Source organism: Pelophylax lessonae (assembly GCF_965119305.1).
Source record: "Pelophylax lessonae genome assembly, chromosome: 8".
Taxonomy (NCBI): domain Eukaryota; kingdom Metazoa; phylum Chordata; class Amphibia; order Anura; family Ranidae; genus Pelophylax; species Pelophylax lessonae.
Window position 1 is genome coordinate 266,454,803 of NC_138775.1, and position 27,809 is coordinate 266,482,611.

A 27,809-nucleotide genomic window follows, 5' to 3' on the forward strand; every position below is an offset into this window, starting at 1 on the left:
ATGTAAGCTATAAGGCCTCAAATGTGCGCAAATAGCTATTTACATATTGTGCAGAAAAAGAATGTGAGAATGTGTTTTTGCGCATTTGCGTGAAAATGTGCGTGACATTGCGTGAACGCATATATGGGAAAATGCATGTAAATACGTGCAAATACATACAAAAAAAAGTCTGAAAAATCAGATGCCTAACCAGTTAACGACTGCCTACCGCAGATTTAATGCGGCAGGCAGCCACTCCTGGGCAAAGCGACGTAGGTCGACGTCGCTCGCTCTCAGGAGGCTAGGGGGCGAGCGAGCGCCGCCGGCGGCAAGCTCCCACCCACGTTTGTCAGCGAGGAAGCCGATGCGTGTGTCAGGCGGCTCCAGTTGCCGCCTGACACCCACGATTGTTCCCCGCTGAGAGAGAAGGACGGCCAGCTGTTGTAAACACAGCTGACCGTCCTTCTCCCTGGGATGATCACAGAGCTCCTGTGATCCTTCTATATAGGATCACATGTCTCTATGGTCATCTCAGAAGCCACGCCCCCCCCACAGTTAGAATCACTCCCCTAGGCTCACATTTAACCCCTTGATCACCCACCGGGTTAACCCCTTCCCTGCCAATGGCATTATTACAGTAACAGTGCATATTTTTAGCACTGATTACTGTAGTAATGTCAATGGTACCCCCAAAAGTGTCAGAAATGTCAGTTAGGGGTCCAATCTGTTAGCAGCAATGTCGCAGTCCAGCAAAAAATCGCAGCAGCTGAAAGCAGCAGGAGGTAGAGGAGGAGAAGGCAGATTTTTGCTACTGCAGGGAGTAACTACAGGGGATCGATTATTGTAATTGCCCTCCCATTGCACCTATCACTCCTTCCTGTCCAGGATCCCTTTCCTTCTGCTTGTCAGCTGCTCGGGCAACCCTGTTGAACCAATGGGGCTCAGGCCCCATACAGGGGGACCAGTGGTACCCCTTTATCGGCGGCCCTGTGCGGATCACAGAGCAGTTATGAATCAGTGGGAGTAATCTTTATTTCTTTAGGCTAGGTGCACATTTGTGCAATGCAGGAACACACACAAAAGTGTCTGCCTTCCCACAGGGCACATAAACACTCATTTCTTTTTGCAGGTGCACTGTGGTACCAGTACTTCTTAACCACTTGCCGACCGCCGCAAGTACATATACTGTGGCGGTCAGCCCCTGACAGGCAAAGTGACGTATGGGTACGTCACTAGCCTGTGAGGCCCTGGGGAGTGAGCGCGCTGCCGGAGGTGCGCTCCCGCTCGCGCTTGGTCACAGACTCCCCCGCGCGTGTGCCCGGCGGACCCGATGTCCGCCGGGCACTCGCGATCGTCCGTTAGAGCGGGAGAAAGGCAGGCAGCTGATGTAAACAAGCCACCTGTGATTCTCCCCTGTGTAGAAACAATGATCATACGGTTCTACTATGTAGGACCGTTGATCACTGTTCCTACACCTCAAGCCACAGCCAATCACAGTAAGAATCACGCCCCTAGGGACACACACAACCCCTCCCTCTCAAAAAAAAGTTAACCCCTTCACTGCCAGTGTCATTTTACAGTAACAGTGCATATGTATAGCACTGATTACTGTAGTAATGTCACTGGTAACCCCAAAAGTGTCAAAAATGTCAGTCAAGGGTCCGATCTGTCCGCCGCAATGTCGCAGTCCGGCAAAAAAAATCGCAGATCGCCGCCATTACGCGTTAAAAAAAAAAAACAACAAAAATGACAAAAATGTTTCCCTTTGTTAGTAAACGCAATAACTTTTGCGCAAACCAATCAAAATGCGCTTTTTGAGATTTTTTTACCAAAAATATGTAGCATAAAACAAATTGGCCTAAAATGTTAAAAAATTTTGATTTTTACATTTTTTTTTGTGGAATTTCATATAAAAAAATGTGAAAATATTGTTATTTTTGCAAAATTGACGCTCTTTTTTTGTTTATAGCGCATGATCAAAAAGTCGCACAGGTGATAAAATTCCACCAAAAGAAAGCTCTGTTTGTGGGAAAAAAAGGACGCCAAATTCGTTTAGGTACAGCGTCGCACGACCGCGCAATTGTCCGTTAAAGTCACGCAGTGCCGAATCGCAAAATAGGCCCTGGTCAGGAAGGGGGCAAAATCTTCCGGGGTTTAAGTGGTTAATGGCACTCCAACACACCTTGCTAATGTGCACACAAAATCGCACGCCAGAACACATAGTAACAAAGATCTGTGCATTTTGCTGCGACACGATTTACAAAAAGGTGCTTGCACTTCTTTTGTGTGATGCTGCATAGGGCAACCATTGGAATAAATGGGCTTCCTCAAACACAATGCACCAAAATGTGCAAAAATGTGAGCGCACTATCGCTCCTGCATAGCTGTGAATAGAGCCTTGCAGCATGACAGAACAGAGACGATCAGAGCACAGCCAACTTATGATTTCCAAGCCTGCAGATAACAATAAGAAACGTGTTTTGATGAATGATAAATCTATGTGCACTCTTCTACCATCCTGTCCTTCAATGGTGGCCATATTACACATTCATCTACATAATTCTGTGTGTATTTCATTACCATATACTGATTTGTTACTAATATATATTTGCTTGAAGCTTTTTTTTTCCCCTTCCTCTCCTATCTGTAGACGTTTTATAAGGCAATGACTGGCTTAAAAGCATGCAGAATTCATTTGAAGAAAGCTATTTAAGCTGCTTGGATTTATCAGCTTAAGTTTAAATACTCATTCCGCCTCCTCAAGCGGAACCTGGTTCCAATCTATAAACAATAAAACTATGATGAGAGCAAGACTCATAAATTCTCCATTGTACACTAAAACGAAAAATTAATGTGTGCCTTTGCATATGTGTAAACGATCTGCTGTGATCGCTTCCTCCGACTCTTGGCGGTATGCGGTAATTCTGGATATTGACACAGGCTTTGTACATACAGCATATCCTGTGCTATTACTTAAAGGATACATGTAAGACAAACCCCAGTGTTACATTGTATTTTGTATATTGTTGTGCAATCTTCTTTTTTTTTCTTTTATATTAACCACTTCTGGTCCGCAGGGATCTGCCCCCTTAAAGACCAGGCCATTTTTTTACGATTCGGCACTGCGTTACTTTAACGGACAATTGCGCTGCTGTACCCAAATAAAAGTTATGTCCTTTTTTCCCACAAATAGAGCTTTCTTTTGGTGGTATTTGATCACCTCTGCAATTTTTATTTTTTGCACTATAAACAAAAATAGAGCGACAATTCTGGAAAAACAAAATCAATAATTTTCACATGCTGCTATATAACATTCCCAAAAAAAAATTTAAAAATCTAAATTTTTTAACATTTTAGGCCAATTTGTTTTCAGCTACATATTTTTGGTAAAAAAAAATCGCAATAAGCGTATTTTGATTGGTTTGCGCAAACTTTATCGCGTCTAAAAGCTAGGGGAAAGATTTATGTCATTTTTTTTTTTTTTTACTAGTAATGGCGGCAATCTGCAATTTTTAGCGGGACTGCGACATTGTGGCCGACAGATTGGATCCCTAACTGACATTTTTGACACTTTTGGGGGGACCAGTGACATTACTACAGTAATCAGTGCTAAAAAATATGCACTGTTACTGTAATAATGACACTGGCAGGGAAGGGGTTAACCCAGGGGTGATCAAAGGGTTACGTGTGAGCCTAGGGGAGTGTTTTCTAACTGTGGGGGGAGGGGCTTGTGAAATGACCACAGAGATCTGTGATCCTATATAGCAGGATCGCAGGTGCTCTGTGATCATTTCAGAGAGAAGAACAGCTGACCGTTCTTCTCTCTCAGCGGGGAGCGATCGCGGGTGGCAGGAGGCAATCGGAGCCACCTGCCCCATGCATCAGAGTCCCCACTGCGGAGTGGAGGCAGGAGCGCGCCACCAGCAGCGCACGACCGACGTAGGTCTACGTCGTTTCGCGCAGGAGGGAGCTGACTGTCCTTCTGTCTCAATGGGGAGCGATCGCGGATGGCTGGCGGCAATCGGAGCCGCTGGTCCCGTGCATCGGCATCCTCGCTGCCTAGTGGGGGGGCACGCTCGCCCCCAGAACCCTGCACGCGACCAAAGTAGAGCTACATCAGTTCACGCAAGAGAGCCAGCAATTTTGCTGCGGCAGGCGGTAGGGAACCTGTTAAAGGGTACATGTAAGACAAACCCCCATTTTCCGTTGTATTTTGTATATTGTTGTGCATTATCTTTTTTTTTTCTTTTATATTAATTTATTGTTTATTTGCAGCTTATTTATTTTATTTGGCATATAATGCCAATATATCCAATGCTTTATAAAGTTAATAGAAATATTTACTACCTATTTACATGGTGGCCAAGGTTGGGAATATTTCAGGCTACCTGGTAACAGGGTGCAGTGGACAGTGGAGCTGGACACTTGTATATTGGCATCCTTCACACGCTCCCCCTCCCGGGCACTGCAGCTCACAGTAGGGGGGTTTCAGTAACAGAGGCAGTGCTGCCAATCCTGATAGGAGTGGGCAGGACTAGGTGTAGCCATATGATGATTGACAAGCGATAGGCTTAGGAATCAGCAGTGACAATGCTGATAAACACGCCTCCTGCAGCATCTCATTCCACTGAAGCAGTGCAGCATTGTTGCCCCACCATCACAGGAAGCGGCATTAGATGGACTTCACTAGGAACAACAGCTACAGTATTTGTGGGACTCTGCAGGGGGACTAAAGAAAACTGTAAGTGTAAACACCCTTATAATTAGAAGTTTTAAGCAGCCCATAGATTGTGCAATTTTCTTTCCTTCCACTTCAGTACAACCAGTCTGCCCATAGATGGATTAAATCTTGACTGGTCCATGCTAAACCAGAAAAATTCCCAGCTCACCAACCAATGTGCTTACCAACCGAATTAACCTGTCTAACAGTATGCATTAAAAACATGGATTTACAAATGTGTGCTAATTAAACTACATTTTTAACGCATACTGTTAGACAGGCTTATTTGGTTGGTACGCAGACTGGTTGGCGAGTTGAGCTGGAAATTTCTTTGGTTTTGTTTTGTCCGCTTTAAACTAGAATGTCTTCCTAAAGCTGCAGGAAGCTACGAGCCCCACTTTCCAAGCTCTGTTAATTGTATATCTTTTTATTGGCCCTTTATCCACAGGAGGCCATAATATCCTTTTTTTTTTAATATCTCTATTAAAATGCAGGTCTTATCTGAAGCAGAAACTGTTCCTGATCTCAGGAAGCAAAATCAACAGCAGCCGGCTCAAAGTGTGGCCGAATGTGAACATGAGATGTACTGGAGTGAATTAAAAACACACAAAGATCAGGGTATGTTTTTTTTATTTTCCTACCTTTCTTTCCAATCATTTTCCTTCCCTCGATTCTTCATTTGTTTCCCTCCTTCTTAGTTTTTTCTTTCCTATCTTTTTTCCCTTCTTCCCTTCTTCATTTCCTATCTTTTTCTTCCTTCTTGATTTTTTTCTTTCCTATCTTTTTTTCCTTTGTTCTCTTCATTTCTTCTTTCATTTCTTTTTTTCATTCTTTCTATTCTTCATTTCTTCTTTACTATCCTTTTCCCGTCCTTCCCTTCTTCATTCCTTCTTTCCTATCTTTTTCTTCCTTCTTGATTTTTTTCTTTCCTATCTTTTTCCTCTGTTCTCTTCATTTCTTTTTTTCATTCTTTCTATTCTTCATTTCTTCTTTCCTATCTTTTTCCCTTCCTTCCCTTCTTCATTTCTTCTTTCCTATCTTTTTCTTCCTTCTTGATTTTTTTCTTTCCTATCTTTTTCCTTTGTTCTCTTCATTTCTTCTTTCATTTCTTTTTTTCATTCTTTCTATTCTTCATTTCTTCTTTCCTATCCTTTTTCCCTTCCTTCCCTTCTTCATTTCTTCTTTATTTCCAATCATTTCCCTTACCTCTATTCTTTATTCCTTCTTTTCTATATTTTTCCTTCCTTCTCTTCTTAATTTCTTCTTTCCTTTCCTTTTTCATTCTTTCCGTTCTTCATTTTTCTTTCCTATCCTTCTCCTTTCCTTCCTGTCTTCATTTCTTCCTTCCTTTCTGTTTTCCCTTCCCTCCCTTCCTAACTTCTTCTTCTTTCCTATTTCTTCCCCTTCCCTCCCTTATTCATGGCTTCTTTCCTCCCGTCTTCCCTTCTTCCTTCTTCATTTCCTCTTTCCTATCCTTTTCCCTTCCTTCCCTTCTTCATTTCTTCTTTCCTATCACACAAAGATCAGGTTATGTTGTTACCCAGACTATGTTTTCATTTTTCTTTTCCGTTCCTTCTTTATTTCCAATAATTTCCCTTCCCTCTATTCTTTATTCCTTCTTTTCTATATTTTTCCTTCCTTCTCTTCTTAATTTCTTCTTTCCTTTCCTTTTTCATTCTTTCCGTTCTTCATTTTTTCTTTCCTATCCTTCTCCTTTCCTTCCCGTCTTCATTTCTTCCTTCCTTTCTTTTTTCCCTTCCCTCCCTTCTTAACTTCTTCTTTCCTATTTCTTCCCCTTCCCTCCCTTATTCATGGCTTCTTTCCTCTCGTTTTCCCTTCTTCCTTCTTCATTTCCTCTTTCCTATCTTTTTCCTTTCCTTCTCTTCTTCATTTCTTCTTCCTTCCTTTTTCTTCTTTCTCCCCTTCTTCATTACTTTTTTCCTTCCCTCCTTCCTTTTTTCTTCCCTTCTTTTTAATGGATCTGGACACAGGCCTGCTGTTTTCTATGGGGCAATGCACACAGCTCCATAAACATCTATAGTACAGCAATAACTTAAAACACTAGCAGCTAGGGAGAGATGAAGGATTTTACACACATATATGCATAAGGTCTTTATGGAACATAACTTGTGTTTTTTTTTTTTACCCAGGATCTTTTTGCCAGCCTGTGCCAGCAAACTCCTGCACATCACCATCATTAAATTATTATGTCCATGTGCAAGAGGTCTTTTTCCTTCCTTCCCTGGCTTCCTTCTTTTTTTCATCCTTAGCTTTTTTCCTCTCTTCTTACCATTGTATTCTCTTCCATTCCTTCCTATCACCTTTTTCATTCTCTTCTTCCTTTTTTTCCTTCTTTCTCCCCCAAATACAAAAGCTTGTATGTTAAAGAATATGTTACCCCAACATTTCATATTCCTGATATGTGCCTGCTCTACCATGTACTTGTTGGAAAAGGTATCCTGTCCTCTTTGTATTGATTCCTTGTTAAAAATTCCTGCCAGTCCTTTGCTTTCCTATTAAAAACTGACCAAACTAGGCATGAGAACACAGCGTGGTCAGTTTTCTGGCTGTGCCTGCTCTCCTCCAATGATCAGTTTAGTGCTGACACCCCCCCCCCCTATACAGCCATTTACTGGGAAGACCAGTGTGCTGCTGCCCCCCCCCCCCCCCCCCAGGCTCTCTGAGCTCCTTATGCAGCTGAGGACAGATGTGATTGCTTATAAAGTAAAAAATATATATATATTTATAATGTTTTTTATTAACCACTTCTGGACTGGTAGGATTTGCCCACTTATTGACCAGGCCATTTTTTGCGATTTGGCACTGCTATATTTTAACGGACTATTGCGCTGTCGTGCGATGCTGTACCTAAATAAAATTGATGTCCTTTTTTTCCCACAAATAAAGTGTTCTTTTGGTGGTATTTGATCACCTTTGCAATTTTTATTTTTGCGTTATAAACAAAAAAGAGCGACAATTCTGGAAAAAAAAAAACAAAACAATATTTTTCACTTTCTGCTGTATAACATTCCCAAAAAAATAAAAATACATTTTTTTCATCCTTTTAGGCCAATTTGTATTCTGCTACATATTTTTGGTAAAAAAAAAAAGAAAATCCAAATAAGCGTATTTGATTGATTTGCGCAAAAGGTAGTGCGTCTACAAACTAGGGGAAAGATTTGTCAATTTTATTTATTTTTTTTTTACTAGTAATGGCGGTGATCTGCGATTTTTAGCAGGACTGCGACATTGCGGCGGACAGATCTGACCCCTAACTGACATTTTTGACACATTTGGGGGGACCAGTGATATTACTACAGTAATCAGTGCTAAAAATATGCACTGTTATTGTAATAATGACAATAGCAGGGAAGAGGGTTAACCCAGGAGTGATCAAAGGGTTAAGTGTGAGCCTAGGGGAGTGTTTACTAACTGTATGGGGGAGGGACTTGTAAAATGGCCACAGAGACCTGTGATCCTATATAGGGGGAACACAGGAGCTCTGTGATCATCCCAGGGAGAAGGACGGTCAGCTGTGTTTACAACAGCTGGCCGTCCTTCTCTCTCAGCGGGGAACAATCGTGGGTGTCAGGCGGGAACTGGAGCCGCCTGACACACGCATCGGCTTCCTCGCTGACAAACGGGGGCGGGAGCTTGCAACTTGTGTTTACAACAGCAGACCGTCGTTCTCTCTCAGAGGGGAGCGATCGCAGGTGCCCGGCGACAGTCAGTGTCGCCGGTCCCATGGATCAGCATCCCTGTTGCCTAGTGGGGTGGCAGGCGTGCGCCGCTGGCGGCGTGCACTCACCCCCAGGAGCGCTTTTGCGAACTGCCGTACAGGTACGGCAAATCGCACAGCCGAGCCAGCCTGCCGCAGTGGGAGGTCGGCAAGTGGTTAATATACGCAAATGTTTTACCTTTCATTTCTATTTTAAACTGAATGTGTGTGTTTTTTTTTTTTTTTTACAAGGTGAGGGTTTACATATTCTTTCATAATATTTTATCACATAGATTTAATACAGGAAGAACAAATAAATGAGAAAGAATTCAGCCTTTCCGGGCTTAAAGCCATTTTCCACCAATCAGACCCTTCCAAAGACCTTCTGTTATCCTATGGAAAGTCAGCAAAAGACATCCGCTCCTCCATTCAACAAATCCATTCAATTATAGAAGCCAAGCGGGATCCAGCAAGCCTGGTGAAAGGTCCGATGTCTAAGAGGCATCCCATGCAGGAAAGCCAACTAGTTAACCTTCTACCTCTACACGCTATAGACAAGGCTTATGAGAAGCAGAAGAAATATAATACACTGATACAAAAAAGAAATGTGGTTGTACAGATGCAGGCTGATAAAAAACAAGCAAAATATCACACTGATGAGTTTTTGGAGGCAAGAAAAAAACAAACCATAGCGCAACACCAGGCAGACGGCATGAACCTAGAGCAAAGCGCACAGTATAACCACCTGGATAAAGCCAACTTTATTGACAATGTCAAGTATAGACATAAACAGTTTCTTTATGAAAAGGAGGCCAGAAGATTAGAAAATGCCTCAGCCAGAGAATTCAATTCCCAACACACTTCTGTTACAAAAACTTTAATGAGACACGATCGATTAATCAGGTCCCAGGAAGAAGTGCAAAGGAAAATGAAATTTGTGCAAGGTTTAAAAGACGACCAGGAAAAGCAAAAACAGTTCATCAAATGTCTCCAGGAACACAGGTATGATATGCAGGACACGCTACACTATAGTTGTGCGCCCCCTGGTGGGTGCTCCAGGCTGTTCAAATTGCATGTAAGTGCAGTGCGCTGTCTTCTCTTCTGAGCAGCTGAGCTCAGCTAGATAAGGAGAGAGTGCACTGCACATGCACACAGATTGTATGGCCTGGAGGGGCCGCTACTGAGCTCAGCACAGCTCCTCCCACAGCACAGTCCTGTCTGGCAGGATGGGAGACTCAGTTTGCCTCTGCTGCATTTCAGTAGCTCTTATGCCTAGTACACACGCAACGATTATCGGCCGACCGATCGTCCGACTTTTGTCCAGAGTGGTGTTTTGTTGGTTGGAATGTGCCTAGACTGCACACGAATTTTCTCGGCCAACAAAAATCTACTTCAGAAGTGATGTCATGTGCTGGTTTACTTTCCCTGTGTTTTTTCTTCTCTGAGCATGCCCAGTCTTGCTCATCTGATTTTTGTCTGCCGAAATCTGTACTGATTGACGGAAAATCGGCCATTGTGTTGACGGCCAACGAAAATTTTATAGCCTGCACACCAGATTTTTTTCGGCCGAAAAGTCGGAGTCGGTTGTCGGAAGCATCATACTAACAAGCCGAAAATCGGCCGATGGGACGTTGGCCGAAAATTCACGGCCAATTATCGACGCGTGTGTACGGGGCTTAAAAGGTCTGTGACTGGACAACGGAAGGAGAAGCTGGCGCTATTTTCTGGCGCTGTTCTCTCTCCCCCTATTAGAATACCTTTTGTCAGCACATAAACTGATTTGCTCCTTGTGCTGCATTTCCCTTTTCCAATCTGAGCTCTGTTGTACAGGGGCTGCAAGAGGCTGATATCAAGCATTGACACTGCTTACATTTAAAAAAAATAATAATAAGGATGTATTAATGATTACAGAATGGTATTGATTGATTTTTATCTTTTATAGCTGCCATGAGCCTTAACCAATTGACCTCCGGAAGGTTTACACCCCTTCATGATTAGGCCATTTTTTTGTGATATGGCACTGCGTTACTTTAACTGACAATTGCGCAGTAATGCAACGCTGTACCCAAATTATGTCCCCTCAAAATAGCTCAACCCACAGCCATTAACCACTTCTGGACCGGAAGGATTTGCCCCCTTAATGACCAGGCCATATTTTGCGATTCGGCACTGCGTTTTTATTTTAACGGACAATTGTGCGGTCGTTGCGAGGCTGTACCTAAATAAAATGTCCTTTTTTCCCCACAAATAGAGCTTTCTTTTAGTGATATTTGATCACCTCTGCGTTTTTTATTTTTTGCCCTATAAACAAAAAATGGCTGACAATTTTGAAAAACGAAAAAAATATTTTTTACTTTCTGCTATAAAACATACCCAATAGATAATTGTAAAAAAAAAATCGAATTTCTTCATTAGTTAAGGCCAATATTCTGCTACATATTTTTGGTATAAAACCCAATGAGCGTATATTGATTGGTTTGCGCAAAACAGATAGCGTCTACAAACTGGATATATATATATGTGTGTGTGTGTTTATATATAATTTTTTTTTTTTAACTAGTAATGGTAGAGATTGGCGACTTATAGTGGCACTGCGATATCGTGATGGGCATTCTGACACCCGTGACACTTTTTGGGGACCAATGACATTAATACAGTGATCAGTGCTAAAAATATGCACTGTCACTGTACTAATGACACTGGCTGGAAAAGGGTTAAACTTCAGGGACGATCAAATAGTTAAAGGTATGCCTAGCTAGTGTTTTACTATACTGTGTGAGGTGCTTTTACTAAGGGAAGATATGGAGTTTATTTACTGCTTTGCAGGGACACAAATTCCATCCCTTCCCTCCTGTCAGAATGGCGATCTGCCTTATTTACATAGGCAGATCGCAGTTCTCTGTTTGTTCCTCACAATTGGCAGGTGCTGGAAGACATTGAATCTGCAGTACCTGACGATTGGCTCCCGCTGTGTGTGATCACAGCAGGAGCGAGCCGCCGTCAGAGTGCAGGCGCACCCATTATCTGGAAGTGTCGGAACACACACACACACACACACACACACACACACACATATATATATATATATATATATATATATATATATATATATATATATATTATGTGATGCTGCCCTGTAGCAGTAAAACTGCTAAAGGGCGGACCTTAACTGCTTAAAGTAAACCTTTATTCCAAAACAGAAAAACTGATGAGGCGCACATCACTACATGTCCATCAATAAACACCACACAATTCATTTCTTGAATTTAAGATATTTTACAAAACTTTTTCTTCTTCGGGGTTTCCCTAAGGCAGTGGTGACCTGGCCCCAGTTGCACAGGTGCACCCTAGGAAGCATGACTGGTTCTAGGTGGGTGCTGGGGTGGGCTGTGCCTCACCAGTTTTAGTTATGCCCGCCTCTCTCTGAGAGCGCATCCACTGATCCATGAGCCAGTCTGATGCAAATACTTGATTTAAGGAGGCACACTGATGGGGACAATCCATGTAAGGGGCATTTTGACGGGGACACCTAATGTAAGGGAGTACTCTGATGGAGACACTAATGTAAGGGAGCACTCTAATTGGGACCCTGATGTAAGGGGGCACTCTGATGGGAACACTGATGTAAGGGAGAACTCTGATGGAGACACTGATGTAATGAAACAGTCTGATAGGGACCCTGATATAGGGGGCACTCTGATGGAGACAATAATGTAAGGAAACACTCTGATAGGAACCCTGATATAGGGGGCACTCTGATGAAGACACTGATGCACGGAAACACTCTAAAAGGGACCCTGATTTAAGGGGGCACTCTGATGGGGACCCTGATGTAAGGAAGCACTCTGATAGGGACTCTAATGTAAGGGAGCACTCTAATTGGGACCTTGATATAAGGGTGCACTCTGATGGGAACACTGATGTAAGGGAGGACTCTAATTGGGACCCTGATGTAAGGGAGCACTCTGATGAGGACCCTGATATAAGGAAGCACTCTGATAGGGACTCTAATGTAAGGGAGCAATATAATTGGGACCTTGATATAAGGGTGCACTCTGATGGAGACAATGATGTAAGGAAATACTCTGATAGGGACCCTGATATAGGGAGCACTCTGATGAAGACACTGATGCAAGGAAACACTCTGATAGGGACCCTGATGTAAGGGGGCACTCTGATGGGAACCCTGATGTAAGGAAGCACTCTAATAGGAACACTGATGTAAGGGAGCACTCTAATTGGGACCCTGGTGTAAGGGAGCACTCTGATGGATACTCTGATGTAAGGGAACACTCTGATGGGCACCCTGATGTAAGGGGGCACTCTGATGGGGACCCTGATGTAAGAGACTACTCTGATGGGGACCATGATGTAAAGGGGAATGCTGATGTAAGGGAGCACTCTGATGGGGACCCTGATGTAAGCGTGAAGTCTGATGGGGACCCTGATGTAAGGGGGGCATACTGATTCAGACACATGTTGTAAGGGGGCATTCTGATTGGGATATCTGATCAAATGTAAGGGGGCACTCTGATGGAGACCTTGATGTAAAGGGACACTGTGATGGGGACCCTGATGTAAGGGGGCACTCTGATTCGGATATCTGATCAAATGTAAGGGGGCACTCTAATGGGGATAGTTGACGTAAGGAGGGGAATCTGATGGGGACACTGATAAGGGGGGGCGCTCTGATAGGGACACCTGATTTTAGCGGGCACTCTGATGGGGTCCCTGAAGTAGGGGGGGCACTCTGTTGGGAGCCTGATGTAAAAGGGGGACTTTGATCAATACTTATGATGTAAAAGGGGACTTTGATAGGGACATCTAAAATAATTGGGCACAGGTTCTGTTTAATGCCCTAATCTTATGACAGCCAAATACATGCTAGTATTTCCCAGGTTGTGATGCTGTGTGACAGACTATCAGCGACTCACACACAGTTTTACCATTATGCCCCTTGACTTTTTTTTTTACTGCACTCTCAGACCAGATATGCAGATCCAGCCCTGCTAAGAAGGCCATATCACCATTGCATATGTGCCGTACGAGATCACTTTGGTTTGTTATTGAAGAATAGCAAGTTGGGCCAGATTATGTACAGCGCATGCACCGCAAGAGATCTGGCGCATGTACTATATGTAATCTGTGGCAGCTAGGTATTGAACCATATCATGTTGCCCAATATCATGTATGGCACATGTGCCAGATCTCAAATGGCGCATGTGCCATACAAGATCAGGTGTTGCTTGTTATTCTTCTATAACAGGCTGTCCTAATCTCATGCAGCACATGCACAAGATCAGGAGTGACATCAGTGAGCCAGCAAAGAACAATAAAGAAGAGAACAGCCACCGATGATGTAATCTTTGAAAATGGTGGTATGGGATAGGAGGAGGGAAACAACAGTGCATTTGCGTGAGGGATACAGCAAAAGAGGAGACAAGATTTTAACTAATATTTATCATATGTATACAGTATATACGATACTATAATGGGGGTATAATCAGATGGGGGGATCTGCTTTAAATCTGCCTGCAGTGCACCTTTTATAATTCTGACTCCATCCAATTTGTTGACGAGTAGAATACAGGAATCATGATTTGCTCATCTAAGACTGAGAAGGCAAAATGGACGAACATCATTTTGGTCATAATTTTGTTAAATTCTTCAACATGTGCTTAAGGCTTGGGGACATTTTAAAAGCTTTTTTTTTTTTTTTTTTTTTTTGTTTTGTTAGTTTTTTTACTTTTTACCCCTGGGGTTGTTCTTTTCCTGAAATTGACTCGAGTTCCTGTTACATGGCCAGAATAGATGCAGATCATGCCTAATATGGTTATTTAATTGATTGTTTCTCCTAGTATGTTGTTCGACGATTCCACACTCCTAGACCGGGAATCTTGAGATGTGACCATGTGCATTAGTCTGTTTAGAAACATCGACAAGGCAATTATAGTCCTGTTTAGATCTAACGATTTCTTGTTAGGCCATAGGACATCACCCACTTCTTCCTTTCACCAATAATGGCATAACGTATTATTTTTGAACTCGGGGTCAGTGCATTTGTCTCTGGCTTACTCTGTTTATTGTTGTCTGAAGGTAGATTTGCAGCTAGTGCAAGGACTTCTTTCTAGAAAAAAAAAAATTATTCTTCAGAAAATTACTTTTAAATTTTAGGACCCATTCACACTCCATTATTGCAGAAATGCGTACATTAGCGCTCACTGCCACAACACTTAGCATATGTTGCTGCACTACAGTTCTATTCATTTTAAATGACACCGCAATACACCAAGACAGGGGCCTCCAACATTTTCTGTATAAGAGCCACATTGCATTTTTTACAAATATTTATGAGCTGAAAAAAAAATACATTTTATATATATATCTATCTATATATATATATATAAAAAGCCAATAAGAGTCCCCTCTGAAATTCAGGAGTTTCCAGCAAAGCTCCCCCTTATAACCATGTGTACCCAGCAGAGTCCCCATTTATATCCATGTGTGCCAGCAATGTCCCCCCTTACATCATTGTGTGCCAGCAGTGTCCCCCCTTACATCAATGTGTGCCAGCAGTGTCCCCCCTTACATCAATGTGTGCCGGCAGTGTCCCCCCTTACATCAATGTGTGCCGGCAGTGTCCCCCCTTACATCAATGTGTGCCGGCAGTGTCCCCCCTTACATCAATGTGTGCCGGCAGTGTCCCCCCTTCTATCCATGTGTGCCAGCAGTCTCCCCCTTTCTATCCATGTGTGCCAGCAGTGTCCCCCCTTCTATCCATGTGTGCCAGCAGTGTCCCCCCTTACATCCATGTATGCCAGCAATGACCCCCTTACATCCATGTGTGCCAGCAGTGTCCCCCTTACATCCATGTATGCCAGCAGTGTCCCCCCTTCTATCCATGTGTGCCAGCAGTGTCCCCCCTTACATCCAAGTGTGCCAGCCATGCCCCCCCTTACATCCATATGTGCCAGCAGGTTCCCACCCTTATATCCATGTGTGCCAGCAGCGTTCCCCCTTACATCCGTGCATGTCACCAGTGTCCCCTCCATATTTGCCAGCAGACTCCCCCCTAACATTTATGTGTGCCCAGCAGAGTCCCCCCTTACATTTCAGGCAGCAGAGCAGCAGGGTGGAAGCCAGGAGATGGAGAAAGCCTGGAGAGAGGAAGTCCAGTCCTTCCATCATTTGCCAGGCCAGCAGTAATAGCAACTGACCACGGTGGACGCAAGGATGAGGTGGATCTTCACTGGAAACTGCGGGAGGGTGCCAGCTGGCTGGCAGTGGATGCACTGATCTCTGTATTACAATACACAGACTGACACATCCGCTAGCATTCAGTGCCTTAAAGCGGTACTCTACCCCCATCCCATATTGTTTTTTTTTTCCTCCTACCTGTAGTGCTACAATCTCTTCAAAACACATACTCACCAGCACAATTAATCTAGCATTGTCCCGCTATGATCCTCTGTTTGGGTGACATTCACAGAGTCCATCGTCCCCATCTTGGCCCTTTTTAGCTGGCTGCCTCTTCTGTGCGCAGACAGCCAGCTACCAATGACACACCTGTCATCAATGTGGGGGGGGTTCCCCTTTAAAGCATTCTTTTGCCGACAATGCACGCTTGTTAACATGCATTATGGCACGCATTAACATGTGTTGCGTAAAGCCTATTTATTATGAATGAGCTGCCACCACAGCACTAGTTGAGAAAATGTACATGACCCTTTTTAGCAATGCAGTACACCACAGCACATGGTATATGAGTTGTGGTGCACTGTGGTGCGACGGTCTCTACTTTACAATGTGTTGGGGTGCCAGTCACAATGAATAGCACTGCACCACATATAGAGGACACAGTATTAATCGAGAGGTTGGGGGGCAGAACCACAGTGCATGGTGAAGGACCAAGTGTTCAACACATCTAGAGGTGTTGGATTCCATCGAATGCTGGTCAGTGATTCAGAAAGTACTGATCCCAGCAGGTCAGCATCGGTAGAACGTCAGCGATGGTAGCCTCCATTTTTCTCTTTGCAAAGGTTTACTTTAAGGGCCTGAAATGCTAGCGTTAATTTCAGTTATGTAACATACTATTAAAGTGAAAATCTACTAAAACTGATACTTCCATTGTTTGCAGGCAGTTGGTGCTGCAGGTTGAAAATGCTTCCGAAAAGTTTGCTCTGGACTCTCTCATTCTTCAGAAAAGCAATGACCGGTTGCAGGAAGCTCAGGTTCATGTCACAGCCATAAAGGATCAGCATGTTATAGCGCAACCCATGGATAAAGTCCTCGTTAAGCAGCCTGTTTCCAAAGAGACACTTCTAAAACAATGATGCCCTAAAACAAATTGACAAATTGAGATTTCTATGTTCCTCCCTTCCGCTCTTCACCTCTGCTTTATCCTGGAACAGGAGTCACAATTCCAGATTTTACCTGCAGTGCCGCTTGGTGGTGAAAGGTGGTGTTACATTTTCTCTAGTAATCCTAAAAGTGTATCTAAAGCCAAAACATTTTTTGGTTTAGGATAAAGTGTAGAAGGGTTAGAACCCCAGCAGTCTTTTATTTCTGTCTGTGTCCTTGCTGGGGAGATTCGCCATCTCTGTTTGTCCTGTTGACTATGATCACTAGGATGATTTTGAGATGTCTCCAGATTAGGGATAGAGAGGGATTCTTCCAATGGGGACTCAATTGTGTGGATGTCTAGGAGAGATTTTCTCTCACTTCCACTTCTGTGAACAGTAAGGCAAGGAAGATCTCCCCAACCCTTTGACAGGGGTTTTAACGCACCCTACTCCATACAAAAACTAAAAACAGCTTTGTCTTTAAATACTCTTTAATAAACCATCAACATGTAAAATGTAACCGCAAAGTGCGAACGGCAGGGGTATTGCTCCCTTTTGCCACATAATTGACAATTAAAAAAAATATGTATTGTACTTCAAAAATAAATAAATAAATAAATAAAAATATTGGAAGCCTTCTACATTTTGTAATCCAGTTGTCTGTTATAAATGGTTGTGTCCACAGCAATAAATTATTTTTTTAACAATGGGTCATACTATTTTTTTTTTTGTTTTCTTACATAGTTAGTGAGGTTGAAAAAAAGACACCAGTCCATCCTGTTCAACCTATAATGAGTGTGTGTGTGAGTGTTTATGTCAATAGTACACTGTATACCCCTGTATGTTGTGGTCATTAAGGTGCCCATCTAATAGTTTTTTTAAACTATCGATGCTCCCTGCTGATACCACTGCTTGTAGAAGAGAATTCCACATCCTTACCGCTCTGACAGTGAAGAACCCTGTATGCAGTTTAAGGTTAAACCGCTTCTCTTCTAATTTTAGTGAATGGCCAGGGGTCTTTTTAAATTCCCTTTTGCTGAAAAGTTTGTTCCCTATGCTGGGGTCACCAGTACGGTATTTGTACATTGATAAAGCTCTGCGTAAAATTGACAGCGCTATATAAGTACCTGAAATAAATAAATAAAAATATCATATCCCCTCTCAAGCATCTCCTCTCCAGAGAGAATAAGTTAAATGCTTGTAGTCTTTCCTCATAGCTGAAGTCCTCCAGTCCCTTTATTAGCTTTGTTGCCTTTTTCTGGACTCTCTCCAGTTCCAGCACATCCTTCCTGAGGACCGGTGCTCAGAACTGGACGGCATACTCGAGATGCGGCCGGACCAGAGTCTTGTAGAGTGGGAGAATAATCGTTTTATCTCTAGAGTGAATCCCCTTATAAATACATGCCAGTATTCTGTTGGCTTTGCTTGCAGCAGCTTGGCATTGCATGCTATTGCTAAACCTGTGGTCTACTAGGACCCCCAGATCCTTTTCCATCCTAGATTACCCCAGAGGTTGTCCCTTTAGTGAGTAACTTGCCTTCCTATTTTTGGCACCCAAATGCATTACCTTACATTTTCCAACATTAAACCCCATTTGCCATGTAGTTGTCCACCCCATTATTTTGTTTACGTCTTCTTGTAAGGTTTCCACATCCTGCGTAGAAGTTATTGCCCTGCTTTGCTTAGTATCGTCCGCAAATACTGGGGATAAGCTGTTTATCCCATCCTCAAACAAAGAACAAGAAATTAATGCAAGTATAATGCATAATCATATGAGTACTATACATAAATAAATAATACAATCTGCGTTGTGAATTATTGTACTTATGACTTGGAGTGGTGATTCCCGGTTGTAGAAACTGGGGTTCCGATGCGTTTCGGCATTGATAAAGGCTATTGTATAAATGCAATAGATGTTTCTACAACTGGGAATCACCACTCCAAGTCATAAGTACAATAATTCACAACGCAGATTGTATTATTTATTCATGTATAGTACTCATATGATTATGCATTATACTTGCATTCATTTCTTGCTCTTCGTTTGATGTATTTTATCAATAAACCTACATTTTATTTATAAACATTGGCTACAAAATCCCATTTTTCTTTTTGGCTTGAGGAACCAAACCCCTTCTTTTGCATCTACACCAGGGATGGTGGCAACCTAACCCATTTTATTACATTATATCTCTAAACTCTACCTCGAAGGGTTGTTTTTGATTAACAGTAAATGTGTTTAAATTCACTTACCACTGATTGCCACCCAACTTCTTCTGGAAGTTTGTTCCAAGCTTTAAAAAGTAACTTCAACCTCCACTTGCAATCATCTGAAATAAGTACCCCCAAATCTTTTTCTTCTGTAGTGCTGGCTAACAATGCACCCCCAATGTTGTACTCTCTCAAGGTATATGGGGATGTAAGCAGTTGTTTATGATGGGTATTGTTGTCATGGGGATGTAAGAAGTGGTTGGTCCCCCTTTTAAGGAGGCCCTCTTCCCTGGGTGGATGTTTTGGGTAGGGTGACCTTAGCCCCTACACTTAATCAAGAGCTGGAAGAGCTTGGGGCAGGTTTATGAGAAAAGGCTACTCTCAGTATACTACTGAGTAAGCTTGTAGTCTCATGAAATTAACCCTTTGAGGTTGGCCCGATAAAAGGTTTGGAGAACCCACAGAAGTGGACCTACAATGAGGGAACTGGAAGGCTGATCGGCAATCCTATGTTAAATGTGAACTTAAACTGTGCAGTATTAATGATGTCAAGGGTAAAGATGCAGAGGTAAAGTTGTGTTTTACCAAAGAACTATACATTCTGTCCTTACTGCATTAAAACATTAAAAAGACTGAACGTGTGGGCATTCCTTTATTTCTGGAGGTTGGCCTCGGGTTAGGAGAATGTGAGTAACCAAGATGGCAGAGTTCCTCCTTGTTTACTGTGTGTGGTGTCCTATTTCGCTCCTGTTGCAGGAGGACGGTGGGAGGTACTCTTGGCCAGCATGGCCATTTCTGGTGGTGAATTTAGGGCCCTGACTACAGGGATATCTCAGGAGGCTGCGGGAGCAGAGACTTTCTCACCTAAATAAAAATGGTAACAGGAGGTGGGGTCATAGCAAAAAAAAGAAAAGAAATTAAAAAAGGTAAGCAACAAATAAAAAAAAAAAGTCACCTCCATTTTCCCATTACAGAAGAATGCAGGGAGTAAAAGTCGCTTCCAGGAGTGAAGACCTACTTTAACTAAGCTTTGGGAAAAAATAATATTTTATAAGGTTAGTTAGAAGTCAACCTGTTTCAGGGCTACAAAATCCCCCCTTCATCAGGTCTGAAGAACATAAATATTGTATATTCAATATGTAAATCTAAATTTAAAAAAAAGATGAAAAAGTACAGCACATACAAATGGATGCAAGTATAAATATTTAGATAAAAACACTCATGAAATTACTTTCCTGGTTTTAAAACATAACTGTTATATAAATATATATATATATACAGTATATATATATATATATATATATATATATATATATATATATATATATATATATATATACATATTTGTTGCATATACAATCTTTGTATTTTCTTTAGCCCAGATGAAGGGAGAACCTTGTAGTGTTGACCCCCGAAAGCTTGGTGGTAATGGGTTTTAATGTGCTGATACATTGGGTAAAATGGGGTAAATTTAAATTAAATCTAAAACCAAAGCATATTTATTTTCATTTTAAATAGAATAGGGAATGGTTAAAACCCCTGTCTTTTTCCATCTGTCCCATTAGAGAGATTCCCTTTTATTTCCTGTTACAAAGACATAATAGAAATTTTAAGGAAACCCGAGGAAACCCCCTGAAGACAGTTGGGACTGAACAAGTGTGCACATTGGAACATTTCTCCTTTATTCCTGTTTTGCTAACAACTCAAAATGTTGGAATGACAATGGTCACAAGAACAAAAAGAGAAAATAAATATCCATAAAAAATCTTTTTTGGAAAGAAAATAAATATCCATAATGTTCACAGAGACAGCATTGTGAACCTAAGAAGTGTTCTAGCCCTACCCTTGTCTAGCTAACCCACCCCCAAAAAAATATTAGTGCTTTAGATACACTTTAATGTGACCTTAAAAGGTGACCTTATGGGTTGAAATTTACCTGGCCTTTCCCACTGTAGGGCAAAGCAAACGGATTAGTTCAATGGCAAGCCAAGAAGCTGAGAAATGTTTATATTTATCAGTTTATCTTCTAAACCAAACTACCACCACCCAAATGCATTTTGGACAAATGTAAAGGAAAACAAGAAAACTGGATACATCTACAAATGAGAGAAAATCCCTAAAGTAAAGGGGACCAATCCTGTTTCATTTATTCATACACGCTCTAGATCAGGGGTATCAAACTGGTGGCCCTCCAGCTGTTTCGGAACTACAAGTCTCATCATACCATTGCCTGTGGGAGTCATGCTTGTAACTGCAATGCCTCATGGGACTTGTAGTTCTGCAACAGCTGGCGGGCCCCTAGTTTGACACCTGTGCTCTAGAGCAGTGGTCCTCAACTCCGGTCCTCAGGGCCCACTAACAGGCCAGATTTTAAGTATTACCTTGGGGAGATGCAGACTAGAGTACTGCAATCACTGAGCAGCAAATGATATCACCTGGGATGAATTTCAGTTATCTTGCAAACCTGGCCTGTTGGCTCTGTACAATAGCCAGGCAGCTAGTATTTTCAGAAAAAGGTTAACAATAGCAGTCTTTGCATTTTCTTGAGAATTTTAAAGCTTTGCATTCTTTTACTAAATATTTACAGATACTGTCTACCACATGGATGTCAATACGCAATTATGTGCAGCTTCTAATATTCCTCATTGTTTTCCTCCAGCGTAGGGAAGTGTATCCCATGATTGTCAGCGAATGAACCGTCCTCTCCTGGGATTCCCACATCTTGTCATTCTTGTGATGTTCAGTGCTAATTTTTTCCGTGCGGCTCTCAGTTGTCAGACCCCCCCGCTGTCTATGAAAATCACACAGACACACTTTCAGGAGGCTTGCTTTCATTCCACACGCACGATTAATTCATTGACAATGTGAGACAACAGCTTATTCATCAAAGTCATGCAGGTATGTGTCCTCACACTCACAATGTTGGAGACACTCTACCAGGCAAATTAAGGGTAGGAGGATGGGCGAGCCCTTAGAAGAGCTGGCCTTTACATCCATTCTGCCTATCTACATATTGATCTACATATTGAAAAGGAGGAAATAACTAACAGAAATTGTCTGTTTAGTTGTAGCAGAAATATCCCTCCCTGAAAATTTTGCTGAACTACATTGGAGACAATACAAAATGTGACATTTAAGCATATGTCAACAGATGTAACACCCTCAATAGAACCTAGATAGGCGGCCAGGGTGTTGGGTAGATTTAGTTATTTTTTTGGCTCATCTGTAATCATTGGAGCTGCTATTGATGTATTTAGGCTGTTCTGGGTTTTAGAGTTTGCAGGTTTGATTATCTCTCTGCTTTCTATAGGCTTCTGGAACACATGGACGGGAAGAGTCAAATGGGTAGTTTAATATTTGTTGAACTCAAGCCAATCCCTGGGAGGGATGGCCCAGTAGATGGCTGGAGAGGCTGATAAATAGTGTGAACTCAAGAACGGCAAGGTCTTCCTGTTGAAGATATTTCACCAGTCTGGGGAGGGGGGGGGGGGGCGACTTTCTTGCATAGTTGTGCTTTGGACTGTGCTCTGGTGTGCTGCAGCCTCTATAAAAGTAGAGTAGAACTCAAGTCATCGTCATCTATGCAGATCTGGGGGTACCACTACACCTAAAAGCAAAAATGTAATATATTGCAGCTTACCAGTCTTTAGTTGTGTTGACTGCATTCATTTTCTTTTTTCAGGCTGTTTTACCATTATTTTCACCTGGTGGTCCTGCCAGAAACACAATTCCAGTCCCAGGCTCAACCTAGACCAGCATTTCTCCACCAGGGTTCTACTGAACCCTAGGGTTTCTTCAGTGGTTGATTGGGGTTCCTTGAGTAATCAGTAATTTCTGTTTTTCAGACAAGTGTCTACTGACATTATGATATTTTACCTATCTGTAAGAGGGCATTCTTCCAACTAAGCAACTTAGTAATCAGTATTCTTTCCACTGACCACCAATCTAAAGAAAATCTTTTCCACTGACCACCAATGTTATGGGAATTCTTATGTGCCTGATTTTACTTACCTAAATGTGAGTGGTTTTATACCTTAGCCTAATATATGTCATGCAGTGTACACTTAGAAGGCGCCTCTATCTCTGTGTAGCACCCTCCTAGGTAGGTGCTAGTGAGATTGTATAGCTTTGAGTCCTATCTGCTTACCAGAAGGACTGCAGGTACATCTATATTGTTCTCTGCCTACCAGAGAGCAGGATCTGTTAGTGAGGTCTGCTAAATGTGCTCAGGTGCAACTCGCTTTGTCTGCAGAGAGGCATATTGGACAGTGGGAGGAATTCTGACAAATGAGTGCACAGGCGTTTGATACAGCCCTGGTGATTTGGCAGAAGAAAAGGGCCTTGGTGCATGCTTGGATACTGTATAAAATCCAATGAGCTTGGGGTCTTTCAGCTGGATAGCGGAGTCCCGGGGGGAGGGGGCAACTGCCTCCTCTGTAGAGGTGCCATGCAGCCCCAGGTAGTCAACCAGTCAACCTGAGGTCCTGGAGAGTGCTAGTGAGGAACAGAACCCAGAGGTCCGGTGAAGCTGACTGAAAGGGGAGACACTGAAGGATCTGATTCTGCAGTACAGTGAGTACAGATCTGTGTGAAGGGGCCTGACCTGAGGGGTGCCACCCCTGCAGCTAGAAGTGTCAGTGGACAGGTGTCAGTAAAGGGGATGCTAGAGAGTGTCCTGAAGATAATGTAAATTCCCAAAGTCTATTGCTGGAGAGAAAAGAGCAAGGAGACCTAACCCTTTCCATACATGTGGCAGTATGGATTAATCAGTGCAATTTTTTCCACAAGCAACCTGGTGAGGCCAAGTGAAAGTTGTCCTTATCCATTGTGAATAGTTACAGTTTATCCCACTATTCCCTTCTCCCATCCAAGTTCCAAAATAAAAATTAAAAACCAATACCCCTGGACTTTTTATTGTGTGATGAGCCATCGGGAGTAAGGATGGATGTGTGAACTGTTCCCTAAGTGACTTTGTGCTGGTAATCAGAGGAGGACCAACAAGTCATCATACACTGTCCTCTATGGGGACAGTGCTACATCTGTTTTTTCTACACGTTCCTGGAGTGTGCTTCCACTTCCCTCAAGAGGCTTGCCCTGAGCTTTGGACTGTCCACCATTAATGCAGGATCCAACCATCCGATTAACTCTATTATATGACTTTTCTCATCTGCCCACTGCCATATTACTCCCACCTACAAACTTATGGGTTTTAGCATTGGTGATCAAAATCTTGTGCCAAAACCATCTCTTTGGTAACTGCCTAATGAGTGTTTGCCGGAATTTGTTTTCAATATGTTAGTTCAGCCTTTTTCAACCAGTGTGCCCAGGCACCCTGGTGTGCCTTGAGGTTTCCTCAGGGGTGCCTCACTAAAATGCCCCAAAAATTGTATACAAGGCGGCGGGTGAAGGAAGCCTGCCTCTTAGTGATAGGTCTTCATTGTGCACCATTACGACCCTCTAGCTGCCGTACCTGCTATGACATCATCAGTTGATAAGGAGGATGTCGGTTGCCTGCGTAACATGCGTGCTTGACCCTCCTCTTCTTCCCTCCGTAAGTTTTGGGGTCACATCAGCTGAGTGATGGAGAAAAACTGAGGAAAAAGAGAAACATTGGAATACTAGTCAGTACCAACTTGTACCTCTAACATTAGGCGTCCTACGTGTGCGGATGTTGCTGCATTATGTAAAACTATTAGAATAGTTTTTACATTTTAGGATGGGATACCTCCATAATTTTGAAGGGTGCCTCGAGACTGTCCATAATTTGGGGATGTGCTTTGACTGAAAAAGGTTGAAAAACACTGTGTTAGTTTATCTACTGTAAATCTACTAGTACATTTAACACCCCCCCCCCCAGACTGACAATACTGCTGTCCAAAGGTGCCCCCTATGCTCCTTCATCCAGAGTGGGGGTACTCTAATACAGGAGGTATGTTACTTTCCAGATCACTATGTGAAAACAGAGGCAGAAAAGCATAAAAAAGAAAATTAATACAACCACCACATCTAACGATTGGTAAACTGCAATATATTACATTTTTTGAATGTGGGTTTAATACCGCTTTAAGGGTACAACGGCTTTAAATGGCTCCTGAGGTTTATTGAAATTCCTTTCAGCTAACCAGGAGCTCTTCTTGTGCCCTAAACAGATGCCTCAATAGGCTTAGGGCTCTTTCACACGGGCGTTCCGTATGTCCGTTTTTCATCCCATCCGTTTGCGGATGAAAAACGGACATAATGTATCTCTATGTAAATACGGATGTCACCGGATGATCATCCTCTGACATCCATTTTTTGTCAGTTCAGTTCAGTTCAGTTTTTTTGAACGGAGGAGAACCCTATTTTTTCTTCCTTTCAAAAAACGGAACGGAAGCAAAAACGGATGTCAGTGGTGTCATCCGCAGACATCCGTATTTACATAGACATGCATTATGTCAGTTTTTCATCCGCAAACGGATGGGATGAAAAACGGACATACGGACCGGATGACACAAGTGTCATCCGTGTCCGTTACAAAAAAAAAAAAAAGGACCTGATCGGGCAAAAAAAAAAAGGAACGCCCGTGTGAAAGAGCCCTTATAATTTTGCTTTTTTTTTTAGTAAAAAAAGATGAAAAAAGGCAAACAGTGGAACAAAAAAAGTAATTAAAGCAACAGTACACAAATATCAAATAAACACAAGCAAATACGGGGAAATAAACACAAATACATGGAGAACTAAATTAAATACAATAAACTGCCTTCAACACAGAACAAAAAAAATAGAAAACACCTTCTAAATAAAGAAAAAAGGAGTAAACCTGGTTAAAATTAGACTTTTGTTGAACTCAAAATTGTCAGATATGCTTTGCTCATCCCTTATTATAATTATGGCCAAGCCTAGCATTTTCAGGGAGCCATCAGCAGTGACAGCCCTCATATCTTCTATCATGACAGGTTTCCTTTATTAAATGAAGCCCTACTAGCCTATAGAGCAGCGGTGGGTAGCAGTTGGCTTTCTGAACACGCAATGAATAAATTATTCAGTTGAAGTTTAATTTACCTTTTTTTTTTCTGCGGTTGTGAAATCCCAATCATTTGCGCTTGCTGTGAGAGACATTTATTATGCAAAAATCTCATGCGGACATGTAAATGTAAATCATATACTGTATGTTGTACATACATATGACTGGCGATTTCACGCTCGTTACGGATGAAAACATACACTGCTGAGTATGTCTTTTGCAATGCTGACACTAAATCATACTGATAAGGTTCCACTCTGTAGTATAATATGTATTTACACATTTCCCAGTCCTAAGCCATAAGGGGAACTAAATATTCCTCTCGGTATCCTAAAATAGAAATGTATTTATGTCAAATAAACACTTTGAAGATTTGCATGATTTCGGTTTGGAGTTCATTATCATTTTAGTGGCTCTAAACATAAGACAATTTGTGTTACTGTTCCAAAATCTCATTTCTTGTTTTGTTGGCATATTTATAAAGCAGTCAATATGACTTACTCTAAATATTCACTGGGGGTGAATCAATCACTGTTATGAGCTCACATGCACTAGGAAGATTCACTTACATCCAATGTTTGGTCAATGTCAGATTCCCTGCTTATTAGGATGACCCTAACTTAGAGTCCAGAATTGCTTGGCGCTGGTGTACTTTGTGATGGCCTTGATGCCCTTGGAGATGACATGCTTGGTCAGCTTTCCAGGCAACAGCAGGCAGATGGACCCAGGAGGTGATGGTGGAGCACTTGTTGTAATGAGCCAGGCATAAAGCATTGCTGCATTGCACTTGAAAATATTATTGAAAAAAGAGTTCATGATGCTCATGGGCTCGGACAAGATGCCGGTGTTGGTGTGGACTTGCTTGAACACTTTGTACAGGTAGATGGCATAACTCTCCTTTCTGCTCATCTTCTGCTTCTTACCATCCTTCTTCTGGCTCTTGGTCATATCTTTCTTGGGGGCCCTTCTTGGGTGCCGAGATTGATTTGGCTAGTTTAGGCATGATAAGGACTATGTCTTCTCTCTGTGCAGGATATTTCAGATTTACTGCTTTATAAATACGTCCTTAGTGACCATTTTATTGAGTGTACTTGCATCGGCCTATTCAAGGCTGTGTCACCCATGAGTGTCACCCCAAACATATTACAACTGTATTGAAATGGTATTGTTGTCTGCAGCTCTGAGACCAACCTGGTTACATTTGCCAGCACCCTTTGATGTTCTAAACCTATTAAAGCTACTCCTAGTTACACCTAATAGAATACAGAGACACTGTGATTGGCTGGAGTGCAGCCTGGGAAAGGACGAACCCACCTAGGGAACTATAAAGGACTGCTGGGAGCTAGCTGAAACTATGGGGGATGTAGTCCCCAGCAGACACCCTCTATTATGCATAAGTACTGTAAGGAACTACAAATCACAGGAGGAATGGTGTGCTGTGAGAGGAGGAAAAAGAGAACTGGAGGAGTCTTACATTAGGAGTGAGAGGAGATGGTTGCAGTGTTGCTGAGTAGTGAAACTACTTGTCACTAGAGTTCCCCATTGTGTGAGCTGGTCCCTGATACATGACTGACTCACCCACTTGTACTCCTCAAGGAACCACCTGTATTATGACTCGCTCAGGCCTAGCATGGGCCCTACTCCCAGTCCACAGCCCTCTTGTACTCCATTACTCTCGCACCTACACATTTATAGTATATTTAAAGCGGAGTTCCACCCAAAAGTGGAACTTCCGCTTTAGATATTCTAACCCCCTGACATGTCACATTTGGCATGTCATTTTTTTTGGGGGGGGGGAGCGGGTACCTAGTTTTGACATGTACCCGCTGCCACTTC

At 42.4% G+C, this 27,809-nt stretch overlaps 2 protein-coding genes across 2 annotated transcripts in view; one reads left to right on the forward strand and one right to left on the reverse strand.

Moving 5' to 3' along the window:
• Positions 1 to 17,280, forward strand: part of LRRIQ3 (leucine rich repeats and IQ motif containing 3) — a 117,568-nt gene extending 100,288 nt beyond the window's left edge. Inside the window, exons 7-9 of the mRNA XM_082265333.1 lie at positions 5,194 to 5,317; positions 8,711 to 9,419; positions 16,555 to 17,280. Coding sequence (XP_082121459.1) covers positions 5,194 to 5,317; positions 8,711 to 9,419; positions 16,555 to 16,750 — 1,029 coding nt within the window. The 3' untranslated portion in view covers positions 16,751 to 17,280. The remainder of the gene's footprint in view (positions 1 to 5,193; positions 5,318 to 8,710; positions 9,420 to 16,554) is intronic.
• A 9,308-nt stretch (positions 17,281 to 26,588) lies between these two features.
• Positions 26,589 to 26,921, reverse strand: LOC309562243 (histone H2B type 2-E-like; the record flags this gene model as incomplete). Its single annotated transcript, XM_082266364.1, has 1 exon — positions 26,589 to 26,921. One exon carries the CDS (start codon positions 26,919 to 26,921, stop codon positions 26,589 to 26,591), a length of 333 nt encoding a protein of 110 aa, XP_082122490.1.
• Between the last annotated feature and the right edge of the window lie 888 nt (positions 26,922 to 27,809).